Source organism: Dermacentor albipictus, chromosome 3, assembly GCF_038994185.2.
Source record: "Dermacentor albipictus isolate Rhodes 1998 colony chromosome 3, USDA_Dalb.pri_finalv2, whole genome shotgun sequence".
Classification (NCBI taxonomy): domain Eukaryota; kingdom Metazoa; phylum Arthropoda; class Arachnida; order Ixodida; family Ixodidae; genus Dermacentor; species Dermacentor albipictus.
The window spans coordinates 38,351,053-38,364,160 of record NC_091823.1 but is presented as its reverse complement, the minus strand read 5'-3'; the positions used below and the strand labels follow the sequence as shown (position 1 = coordinate 38,364,160).

At 44.8% G+C, this 13,108-nt stretch overlaps 1 protein-coding gene across 1 annotated transcript in view; it reads left to right on the top strand.

Moving 5' to 3' along the window:
* eIF5B (eukaryotic translation initiation factor 5B) overlaps nucleotides 1-8,303 on the top strand; it is a 51,645-nt gene extending 43,342 nt beyond the window's left edge. Inside the window, exons 20-21 of the mRNA XM_065446955.1 lie at nucleotides 4,240-4,401; nucleotides 6,699-8,303. Coding sequence (XP_065303027.1) covers nucleotides 4,240-4,401; nucleotides 6,699-6,806 — 270 coding nt within the window. The 3' untranslated portion in view covers nucleotides 6,807-8,303. The remainder of the gene's footprint in view (nucleotides 1-4,239; nucleotides 4,402-6,698) is intronic.
* The last annotated feature ends 4,805 nt before the right edge of the window (nucleotides 8,304-13,108 follow it).

Below are 13,108 nucleotides of genomic sequence, written 5' to 3'. Positions count from 1 at the left end.
ATTGTATTTCTGTAAAGACATTATCACAGCACTTAAAAGCTGCCTTTAGTAAATATAGGAACATAAAAACACATTATAGAATGTGTATAAATGACTAAAGCTAACACCGCTTGGATTAGCATGTTATGTGACTAGAATATTAACCACGCGCTAGAAAATTATCACACAATCAGAATAACAGCTGCATTTCATGTGTAAATGTTTGAGTTTGGAAATCATTTCTGGAGGGATATCAAATCTGGAGCTGGTCAAGTTCCTCAGTCGCAGTGCGAACTTTATCCTTAGAGACTAGGAGATTATCAACATTCTGTTTCTAAGGTCAGTTTAAGTCAAGGTTGTAACTGGGAAAAATCACTTAGCTTTTGCGTTTGATATCGGCAAGACAAGCTGCTTCACTGCTTCCTCTGCAAGATGCGCCATGGAACACACTGTAACGTCACTAGTGCAAAAGCCTTTGCATGAAATAAAAGCACCTGCGTCAGATTGACGATGATGATGGACCAACTTAAAAAGATTTGAAGTGCCGTGGTCATACAATGGCCTCAATATTTGCTAAAGCTTCTGAATGACATGAGCTACACATATTTCTATATAATTTTTACAATAGCCAAGCTATTTTGAAAGTAGCCAAGTTGGTGCAAAGTAGCCAAATTTGGCAACTCTGTTTACGAAAGAGAAGTATCAGCGCCGGCAAGATGGTGGAGTAACGCCAGCTTCCGGCACCACTGAGCTTCACAGAGAGTGACGCCCAGGTCTCTCCTAAGTTTTTCCTTCCTCCATGGTAGTCGCCATATGTGAACGTGTCGATAGTGGTTGCAGTTTCATCCGCAGTTATTGCTGCAAATAGTTTCGTTTTGACTCAGTGCGTATGTCGGCCGCGTGCCTTCAGAACCACAAGGTTCTGAAGGCACTCGAAGGTACATGATTGTGTCGACAGCGGCCACGGTTTTGTCCGCAGCGGTTGTAGCAAATAGTAGTTTCATTTTTACTCAGTGCAAAGCTGCAAGGATGAAAGCTCTGACTGCATCGCAATGGATGGACGATCTGTTGGCGACCAGCTCACTGGCGAAAAAATAATAGAGAGTTTTAGAATACGGGCCCCAAAAAATAGCGTTGAAGCCACTGCGCATGCGCAAGACGCAAACTGCATTTGGGTTTTGCGTTGGGAACGCTATTTCACCGATTTAGCGGGAGCCCAAATAGCGGCCCCAAAAGTTTTGCATCGGCAAACATGGTGGCACCCATCGAAGCGACGGCTCTAACCTAGCACCAAACTGGGTTCGATTTGCGGTAACGCGTGAAGTTCGCAAGCTAGGAGAAGTGACTGCGGTTATCGCTTTCTCTCAACTAGCGTGTGTTGTGAAGATTGACTCATTAGACGCCACTGATTTTGAATACGATTGTGGATTTTATGGCTCGTAGGCCTAGCACGGCTAAGTTTGGCTGGTGAAGGCTAGTAAAGTTTGCTCAAAACTAAGTGCAACTAATTGTTTTCTGCTTACAGAATAACCTCTAAATTGTAATTAAATGCGAATACACTAAAGTCAAAATTATTATTCCTATCATAAAATGGTATATTTTATTTAATTATTTCTAATAGCTTTTCTTTGACGCCGTAGTGGCACTGTCAGCGCAAGACGCTATTCGCAATTGTAAAACCCTCTTCTAAAACTCTTCACTCCTACGTGCCCCAACGCTAACACCCGCAAAGCTCTTTGGGGCCCCAAACTATTGGGGCCCCTATTTTAAAACTCTCTAATCGCGATGCGCACACAGTAGTGAAAAGGCTGTCTCAGACAAAGACCAGCGCCGTGGCCGCATTGTGAAGGAAGTCGCGAGTCCTTCACCACTGTGAGCGCTAATCAGTCACGAGCTGATGAGAACAGCAGCTTTCGCACTTCTTTTATGCGAAATAGAAACAGGATTTGCTTATTGATTTAGTAAATACAAACGTGTTGGTGTAGTAAGCATTTGTTTAGTATTGTTTTCTTTATACCCTTAATAATTCGGCATTCAGTTAGTTACTTTTTTTTTTTTCGCTCCCGTAGAAATCAAGTTAACAATGTTTTATTTTCCAAGATGGTGGCGTTGTATTGCATCGGGGTAGAATCCAAGATGCGATGGCACCTCAAAGCCCAATCTACTGCCCGATTTTCGTCGACACTGCACTAGAATAGTGCGATTTCCTCAACTTCTACATCCGATTTCTTTCTAACATTTCCCCATGTGATAAAACAACACCTGGCAGTCACAGAAGAAAAAAACATTACGAACTCTTACCCTACCGGAAAATTGGTGTAGTGAAGCTTGTCCTGCGTGCACCGACTTTCGTCATGGTTAAAGGGCCTCTCACCAGGCCACACAGCAAACTTCGGTTGTACGCTGAAAGTTGTTACGTATCCTCTGGGGAGCATTCTACCGCAAATAAATTTTCAAATTGGCTCATTAACAGCGGAGATGGAAATATTTCAGTGCCATGTTTCGATAATTTCAGGAGGTGAACTTCACTGAAATCATAGATGCTCTCTCCACTTGCCCCGTCTAACCTCCGCAAGCGAAATTCCTTTCCTGCCTTCTCCCATACCCGAGCTTGAGGATCGCATGACGCATACGTCTCGTGCCCTGCCTTCTTTTTCTTCTTCTCTTTCCCCTTTTTTTCTCCTCGCTTTTTCTGCTGGCAGCATTACGCATGTTAACGTGTTGCACGTTGCAACACGGTAGAAAATGACATAGTTTTGGTGTCTGCAAGCGCGAGTGCACGATGTGGGAACAAGTAGACAAAACGGAAGTACATCTCTCCTGCTGCAGTGCAAAGTAAAACAAAAAACATGCAGACATCTGGTTTGTGTGTCTTATTATTTCCCTAAGCTTTAATTCATCTATTCAAGCAACATATTACACAAATAACAGATGTTGCCTTGAATAATTCTCAAAGTAATGTGTCACCACGAGCGAGGTCACAGCACAAACGTGTACGTAGGCACACTAGCACGCATACATCATCCTCCAGCTTGGAGCGTGGCGACCGCCAGTAGAGCGCAAACATTTGGTTTGAAATTTCAGATCTTTCCACAGCGCGTAGTGGTGAAATCTTTGCAGACACGATCGCTATCGTACGCTGTACGCTCTGCACTTGTCAGCTCCAAATGGCCAGACCTGGTAAGGGGTCTTTTATGTAAACCACAGTTAATGGTGCCGGATTGCTTTGGCCTCCCACTCCCTCAGCTATGGCTCTTCTTCTTGTTGCTGTCAGATTGCATGGGCTCTGGTGGCTCTAAAGGCGCGTTTATAGTTCGACGTTATTGGCATGCAGGCAAGCGTCGTTAGACACCAGGCATGTTGGAGTGCATTGGCCGCATCAGTTTACGTTTGCAATGCCAATACGTCGAACCATCGGTCAAACTATAGACGATGTTGTTCTCGCCAACGTGATGTAATGTGTGCACTCGTTCACGCTATGTTGGACTATATTTAGGTCTTAACAGGTGGACTGGCACGCCAACGGCGAGTCCTTTCACGGGTGAGTTCTCGCCGCCGCTTGTCAGATCGCTGCCATTTCCTCGGGGGAATGCGCACCCCTGGACGTCACATCCGTTTTCCGAGAATGAACTGAACGGAAACGAAGCCATTGCAGCGCGCGCGATACCCTTTCGTGCCCTTTCCCTTCCTGGCAGAAGTGAAACGGCTCTGATTGGTCACGCGTATGGCATAAGCGCATGGGATAAGCGCATGCCTAACTATGCACCTGGAATCCTTGCTAATGGCTCACACTCTGGTGCCAGCACAACTGTCAGCTCGTCAAACCGCCCTTTCCCGCAGCTGCTACGCTCTGGGAGCAACTGGGTTTTTGCGTGAGCAGACCGTCACCGAAACTTGTAAGCCAGTACAAGCTTTGTTTGAAAAAAAAAGAAAAGCAAAGAAAAAGAAAATTCGAGACTCTGACCAAATGGGTCATTGTGGCATGGTCATGGAAAATTGTTCTGTGGGCCCTACATTCTGCATATAGTAATACTGTGCTAGTGTCTTCATCCTGAACCCCACACTAGCCTCTGGCTATGGGTTCAGTCAGTGTCTGATAAGTTGTATGGCAAGAGTAGAAATAAAAAGAAAATGAAATGAAATGAACCCATGCTGATTATGCACGTTTTTCCGCAGGTGAATGCATTTCTGTGTGTGCTATAGAGAAAGATTTTGGAAGATGGGAAAGATGTCTGAACGATGATATCTCTGTCATTGCAGTTCCTGGATATCGGCATAGTGACCACTATCGAAGTGAACCACAAGACTATCGAGTCTGCGCGTAAAGGCCAAGAAGTGTGCATCAAAATTGAGCCTCTTGGTGGAGAGGCACCGAAGATGTATGGGCGACACTTTGATCACACCGACTTCCTTGTTAGCAAGGTAACTAAGCACTTTTATGCATGACTATACTTCTTAGCTGATGCTCGCAACAATGCAAAGGCCATGAACGCTGAAGGGTGAACGCTATTGAGAATGTGTTCATGTGCACTCTGCCGCCTGCTTACCGTCTCCTTGTGTCTGCGACATAACTCTTTCAGTTGGTTAAAACTAAATTCGAATGATGGAGGGCAGCACACCTAGACCGCATTCGTCCAACTCATTCTTTCTCTCTTTGGCTGTATTGCCGCGATAGACATTTCTGCATAACATTTTCCTGGCTTGATCATATTTGGCAGCCCAGTGGCAAAATGAGTGTTCATTTCCATTCATTTGTTCAAATTCATATTCAACTGCCTTCTTGACAACTGAACAAGTGATTGCTTTGTTCCAGAGCTCTTTGCAGAATTTCTAGCGCACTTAATGCTATGCCTGCCATGCCACATTCACTTAAAATCAGTCTTTTAAGCAGTACCACACCAGTCGTACCGTGGGCAACACATGCAGCACCATATATTTCAAAGCAGTTCACCACCCAGTTGCCAATCTCCTGCTTACTACGGCATTTGCAGCAAATATTGACTCATTGTTGCCGTCAAAATATTAGGTTTTTCAGGTTACACGATTAAAATATGTTAGGTGGTGGATGGTTTTCACACCTATTTGTCTGACTTTATGAACCAAGACACATAACTACAGTCAACCCTCACCAATTCAAACTCCAAGGGCACCAGAAGATTAGTCATATAAAGTGGAGTTCAAATAAAAGGGAACCCCCTTAATATACTGTATATATACTCGCGTAATGTGCATCCATATTTTTTTCTTTTCTCTTCCCCCTTCCCCCCCACGAAACATTGAACCAGAGTTGGGAGGGGGGGGGGGGGGGTATGCTTATAACGGGAGATAAATTTTGTGGGAACATTTTCAAAACAGCAAAATTTGAAAAGTAAGATGTCATTAATTTGAAAAATGCACCTTTGCAGTAAAAATACACATGTACCATTTGTAAGCTGTTGCAGCGTTATTATTACACTCCACTCTGCATCGGAATCACCAGACCTGTCGTCCAGATCACTGGCCGCTTCATCCGCATCATGGTTCCACTGCAGCCGTTTTCGCAGCCCCTTCTGGCCATCTGCCATTATTGCAAACATCACCTTAAAGTGCTGCTTTTCGACACCTGTTGTTTTGACAAGCACGCTGTGTTCCTCTCTTTCTCAGTTGTCCTGCTCATCGGCAGGTCGAAGTTTATCGGTGTGTGATCAGCTTTTCTGTTTTGTTAGCAGTCAAGTTCCCTGACCCGCAGCAGGCGTATAACTCGAATTATAGCCGTTCGGTGGGACCATGGCACATGGCAAAACTAAATACGGGCTAAAAGGCCAGTAACAGACTCTCAAATTCATCACTATGCCCCACTATGCCCACCATGCCGACCCCTTAGCTGCCCCTTATCCACTTGACCTGTTCTATGCGCACTCTCCTGTCACAGCAGATTAAAGTGTTAAATTTGCTGCTGCAGAGAGCAGCTGCAAGCTTTCTGCTTTCTCGAGTCAGTGAGGTGCCTTTGCACAGGCACTGGCCGCAAGCATGCGGAAAGAGCAGCCTGAGTGTCATCACAGTCATGCTTTCCGCATGCTTGCCATCGGCCTTCTCTTGTCATGGCTTCTCTGTCAGCTTCTCCATCATCAAACCCACCACCCCTGCTGCTGTGCTGCCCTTTGGATGCAGTCCACGTGTGTTAAATGTACAATTTCGTTTATTTGATTTTGGCTGTTCTCATGTGGCACTATTATTTTTAACACAGTGACAGGCATCTAGGTTAAGTGCCCTTGCTCTAAACCTATGTGCAAGAGTAAAAGATTCTAGTCTCCCCGAAAGGCTACAGCATAGCCATTTGATCGTGGGACTGCACTGGACCAAAGTTGGGGGTACAATTATCATGAGGGAGAATACAAAAATCCAAATTTCAATAGCAATGCTGTGGGTACGTTTATTTCATGAGTGCATTCATTACGAGAGTTCATACGGTAATTATACGGAATGGTGGCACTGTCTGTCACTTTTACTGCGAAATAAAGCTCACATTTTGTTTTGGCATAGCAGTGAGAGATGGCACTAAGTTTCTTTCACTCAGATGGTTATCTCTTAGTACCACTTTCACAAATGTTACATTAAGTAGGAGGTCCATGTAGTTCCTTCACTTGTGTACATGACAGAATAGGTAGGAGGGAAACCAAGGCTCTATTGCATGAAGGTTTGTCAGTGAGTTTTTGTCTTTCTGTTTAATGCCTGTGCAGATATCACGTGCATCAATAGACGCCTGCAAGGAGTACTTTAGAGATGACCTCGTCAAAACGGACTGGCAGCTCATGGTAGAACTGAAGAAGTTGTTCCAGATTCTATGATCGCCGTGGGATCACACAAGTGCAAACTCAAGACACCTGCCCATTGTCCCCATCTCAGCCGGCTGATGAGCGCTCAAGATGACAAGAAGAAAGTGAAAAAAAGACTCGTAGGGACTGCCTGCCACCAGCATCATTGCTGTATGGCAGTTGTGATTTCTGAAGTGGCCAAAGGGACCGTTCTTTGTTTTGGCTTACAGCAGCAGTGACTGTGACTGTAATTAGCATGCAGTTGAAATTAAGAGCACACCCCGATTGCCTCTCACGCCGATGTGGGTGTCGCATTGCAGCGCACCACGACGAGAGTTTGCAGCGCACAACGGCACGAGTTGTTGTTGGCTGCAAGTGGTGTGAAAGACTTGTCACGGAAGAGAGAATGGTGAGTGTAGGTTGAGCATGGCTAACGATACGCAAGGTGCGAGACTTAAGGAGACCATTGTTCTTGCAAACTTTTTGTTGCACTTTTTGTATAACAGCCACACATAGCTCGCTGGTGCTGATGCATTCACCTGGGTGGGTAAGAGGCATAGCCACGCATATTTATGAAAGGCCCAGGTAATCTTTTTATTGGGATGGTTTCTTATTTCTTTTTTTACCTAATTTAAATCCTTAAGGTTTCCTTGTTGATGCGCAAGTTATGTTCTCACCACTGGAAATGTGACAGAACTTAGTGGGAAGGAAAGAAATGCAACAGAGGGTGCCATGATGTTTCGTGTCTCTGAAATAGAGGGAAAGAAGCAGGATCATGTTGTCTCGTCTTAGCACGAATATTTTTGTTAAGTAGTGTGTTACATGATCACCGTCATGGCCACTCAAAAAAGTCCGACATTTTAAACTTTTTTATCTTGAAGCATTTAAATGGCAAGCGTACGCTTCGGCAGTATTCACTGTTTCCACGCTGTTCTTGTTTTGTCTACAGCTGGGTGAACAGAATTTCGGCCCAACACCTTGTCCTTGTGAAGTGTAGTGGTCGTCCACAGTGTGGTTTGCAATGCCATCGTCCATGTTCAGAAACCATTTTGCAATCTGTGGCATGAATTTTAATCTGATGTAGTTGAAAGGCAGAGCTAGTGCTCACAATATGCTCGTAATGGAATTGTTTTGTGGTTCACTTACTAATTTCGTGAAGCAAAACATTTTTATAAATGCTGTTGTGTGGTTATTGTTAGTTTTGAGGGAAGTGGGAGTGAATTTTTTTTATTTGTTTCAGGCACCCTAATTAAAATTGATTCGATAAGCAATGGTAAAATCAGTAAACACGAAAAACAGTTAAAACAATGATTTTAATTTAAAGATAATGAAGTTTCATATTGTAAAACAATATATTGCTTCAATCTGTGCCACTATAGATCAGTAACGGAATGGATTACCCGTCAGACGAAAATATCAGAACCCTTCAGCTAGTTGTGCAGACATGCAAGAAAATATGTTGAGAAAACTGTTGCTTGAAGGTGAGCGATTTGTTTTGCAAGCATGCGAATAAATTATCTCTCACACGTTTTTCCGCAAGTTTACTCTTCTTCAACTCTCTGTTCTGCTGGTAGGTGAACTAATGGCATTGTGTTTTTCAACTTGGAGCACAAAATGCACTCCCAGTGAGCAGCTCTGAAATTCCGGTAGTGTTGATGTATGGGCTTTACTCAGGTGAAGTTGAAAAGGGGTTGTTACTGTCTATGTCACTGTATTACTGTAATCATGTCTAAGTTCACTGCACACCAGATTTCGGATTACCTGTGTCCTGCGTCAACCATAGGGTTTGCTATGAAAATTGCTACAGGGTGCTGCAATATATACCTTTCTCCAACACACGGGCACGAACAACAACCGCACAAACGCTTATGGGAAATGTGCACATGCCACCAAGACAGGTGTCGCACTGTCACTTTCCTCCTGTGCCATACGAGCACCAGTCAGCAATAATAAGCAAATTTGACTACGTGGGGCGTATTACAGTTAAATCTCGATATAACTATCTTTAATAGAACTAAATGCTTCATATAATGATGTATTTAACTTATTGTTACTGCTTGTCCATAGAACACCATGTATTTAGAACGTCAGTATAACGACGAGTGTTTGCATGCAATTTTAATACAGTTAAAACTCTAACAAAACCCGATATTTTACGAAGTTCTCAATCTAACAAAGAAATTTCCATTTCCCAGCCACTACCCATAAGGTTTAGTGTTATCATCAACCCAAATTAACGAAACTAGCTTGCATTAAACCTGATTTACGGAAGCTTTTCCAGAAACAAATGAGTTTGGAATGAAATTAGTTTCTTTCTAATTTTGACGCAGATAGGTTTTTCTTCGAGCGTGCACTCTGCGTTAGAACATCTAGGCACCGTAGTCGCGGCCCAGCTTTATATTGACGAGGCTGCGCACTGTGCCCATGCACGGAACAACGGACTCAGCAGTCGCTAGCATTCTTACGTACCAGATGGCGCCAGAGGTGGCAATAGTAGTCCCTTGATAATTTGAAAGTACCACCACTCTTTGGGGAGAGGGGGAACTCTGCCGCCGCCGCGTGGCCTCCTCACCCCTTGCTTTTTATACCCCCCCCCCCCCCTGTGGTAAGCGGTCTTGCGCCCACTCTTTTGCATAACGATTGGTCTCCCTGCCGTTGCCTTGCGCCATTTTCCTCCTCAGCTCGGCGCTTTAGCTCTGCATAGCGAACATTGTATGCTGTGTTTCCTGCTCTTTGTGCTAGCGCTATACCGTGCTGTTGCACATATAAGTGCAGCAGGAAGCCTGAAGATGATTATGCAGTTTTTATGATAGCACCAGGAAAGCCTTGCGCAGGAAGCAGTGGCTTCATACCATTGGCTAAAAGAACTTTGTTCCGACTAAGAATAGTGTTGTTTGTAAGGTAAGGCGTCTTTCTTATTGCTCGTATCAAAGCATCCCTAATGCTTCCCTAATGCATCCCCTCTCGATCGCACTGTTCGCGATTGTTAGGATCCATTGCCTGTTTTACTAAAAATTTAATTAGCGGCTTGTAGAGGAGCTATTATTTTCAGCTTACGTCAATGTGTGCGTCAGTCATGCAATGAAAGCAAAAGTGATCAACACTAGCTAGTCCATATTGCAATTTTTTTTTTGTTTTAAGGCAAATGCGTTTAGATCTGTTTCAAGATCCCATTGTGAACAGAAAATATCACGTGACCCACGGAGGCCAGAAGCGACGCAAAACATGTCTGGCCCTGTATAAGAGATCAATAAGTGTAGTTAATAATTCATTAGTGATTAAGCTGGATTTGGGAGGATTAAAGTTGACTAGGGTCCATTAAGGTGGATTAAGTGTATTCAGGAGGATTAAGGTGCACGAACAAGGATTGAAGTGGATTAGGGCAATGAAGGAGCATTAGGACTGATTATTAGGGTGTATAAAGAAGAGTTAAGGTGCGTGAACAAAGATTAAGGTTTGTGAAGGAGGATTAAGGTCAGATAGTGTGGATTAAAGCAAATTAAGGTTGAGGATTAAGACCAATTAGGGTGGATGGAGGATTAGTGTAGATTAAGGTGGATTAGGGTTCATGGAGGTGGATTACAGTAGGCTTTACAAGGCATTCGCATTCACATCTTGGGCGATGCCTAAGGACACCTTGAATTTTTAGAATTTGCTTTGAACTGCACTTCCACACATGCATGAGTGGGCGAGGATTATTATTGGTTTTCTCATGGATACAGGTAATATGTAGGGTGTGTTCACATGATTGCGCACGCTTGTTGATATCGACATCTAGGCGGAGGTCAGTAATCTGTTTTAATAGCGGATGTTTTAAAACCATCTTTCTGCGGTTTCATCCTGTGCGGAAATGTTTTTCCTTTGATTCAACACAAGCCGAAATCACTGTTTCAATGTGCTTTAATTACGAAGGTTGAACAATCGGTCGTGATTGTGCTCATGATGTAATGCAGAGAATATTCTGCAGGTAATAATGTTTAGCACAGCAATGTATTTCACCCTAATCCACCTTCATCTACCTTAACATACCTTAATCCATATTAATAAAATCAATCATTAACTTTGCTAATCAGTAACCATATCTTATACACGGCTGGGCATGCTTTGGTTCACTTCTGGCCTTCCTTGGATCATGCGATATTTTCTATACCTCACAACACGACCTTGAAACAGCGATCTAAGGCTTTCGCTTAGTAAGCCACATGTAGAGGGATGTGCCACAAGCAATACTAGATCAGATGCACAAAGTAAAGCATCTCGTCATGTGGCAGAAAAATTGGAGTGTATAACTTGCCTCAAAGCTCCTTTTACATCAGTATACCCCGTTCATAAGGCTTTAGGGAAAAAAACCTCCTCATAAACGTTGCCTTCACCATTATCGGTGCTGTTACCAGCATCTCAAAATTTTCAACACCACTGGGTCGCGCAACTGGCCCAAAATAACGCGCCCCTATAGAATGCTGCGGCCTGTCCGCGGGAGCCCAGGAGAAAAAGCGTCCCGTGCGCAGCGCGCGCGGCCAGCGGGCGACGAGAATCGAGGAGGAAAGCGCCGCGGAGAGGAGAGTCGCTACTTTCAAATAACCAAGGGGCCTACAGTATTTGGCCCCCCTCGCGGACTTTTTACGCACGCAGGCGTGTGTTAGCGGCAAATACAAAGCTGCGAAACCTTTGTGTGTCGCTACGTTAGTCTTAGATTTCGAAGGGCCGAAAAATTCCTTACTCCAAATTCAAAACTTCCCGATTTAACGAAATAATTCGAGCGTGGTCATCACTTTGTTAAATTGAGTTGTAGCTGTATAACGAAATTTCACAGCCGCCGCAAAGGAATGCCGAAATAATAAATGGAGACTGCCGCGGGCGCAGATTATCAAAATGATTGAATTACAAGCGGCTGATTACAAATGCGCATCCCCAATCGCGCGCCACGCGACAAGAGCGACCGGCGAAGTGGAGCCGCATCATGTTCCCTATAAAGACCAAGTGCGATAAGATCCTATCGTGCCCCGCGCACTGTGAGCTTTAGGGTGAATGAAAGTGTGCGCAGGTGAGAGCAAGAAAGACGGTGCCGCCTTCCCGCGCGAGCAAAGGCGAAGAGGGGGATGGGAGCCCGCTGTAACGCGATCAAGCGCGCACGAGGGGGCGGAGTGGGGGGTAATTTGGCCGCGTCACGGTTTCTAGCGTGCGTCTCGGCAGTATCTGCGCATGGCTGTAAGCGCGGCTGGGCGCATACGCAGCCGCGCACCCTGCTTTAGACGTAATCTGGCGCGTGTGCTACGAATGGGCGGGCCGAGGCAGCGTGGTGTAATGTAAGCTGTCATCCCACGCGTTTAGTATTGGAAGCTGATTCAAGTTTCAGTGACCCTTGGGAGCGAGAGGCAGACGAAGTATTCGCTCCCTGCTGCTGGCGCTCGTCATGATAGCGTCGTCCCAGTGCAGGCGACGTCATCAGCCGTTTGGGAGGATTGCGCGCGAAAGCCTGGCGGGCTTCGCTGACGACGTGAAGATATCGTCGACGTACACTCTTACAACAGTTGCACCCTTTGGGGTGTATATTTGTCCCACAACAATAATCGTCATTTGCCTTGCTTGTGTTTCTTGAAAACTCGGTGCTCGCTATTTTCCTGTTGGGAATGCTATGTCATGCTGATAATGCGCAAGCCGTTCGTGACTTGGAAGTACTGGGCTCGCAGTGGTAGAGTAGGAAATTGGGGCGAGACATTTGTTATAGTAGGGTCTAGAAAAAGAACACAAATATACGGACAAGACAGACGACGATTATCATGGTGATACAAGATAAGGCCCAAAGGGTGTAATTTTCTTTTAGGAATGTGGCATGAAACCGTATCATTCGTCGCCGACTCCCAAATTCATCAAAATTAATTCTTCTATTCTTTTTTCAAATTTACTTTTTCCAGTTGCCCAATAATTCGGATAGCTCTGCGGCCCCTTTCTGTGTAAAAAAAAAGTGTGGACGCTTACTGCCCTTTACATATTGCGCATGCCTCATGCCTTTTCTTGTTCACAAGGCATCTAGAGGCTGCAGAACACCCTACGATCACTATATGTTCTTGAACGCGACTGTTGGAGGCGGGATGTCGTGCGAAATGGTATTGTATTGACGACGTTCTACTGTATACCAACATGCCGCACTACTACAAACTTCCAGATGTGCTGCAGGACAGTGGGTCGTGCCAAATGAGTACAAAAGCTCATTTAAATCATGCCAGAGCGTGGTGGGCATTGTTCCATGTCAGCCCGATGGCACAGTTTTAAGTACCTAGTTGGAGGTGGGGAAGGCTTCCAGGGCATGGCAGTATTTGATTGCCGACAACTAT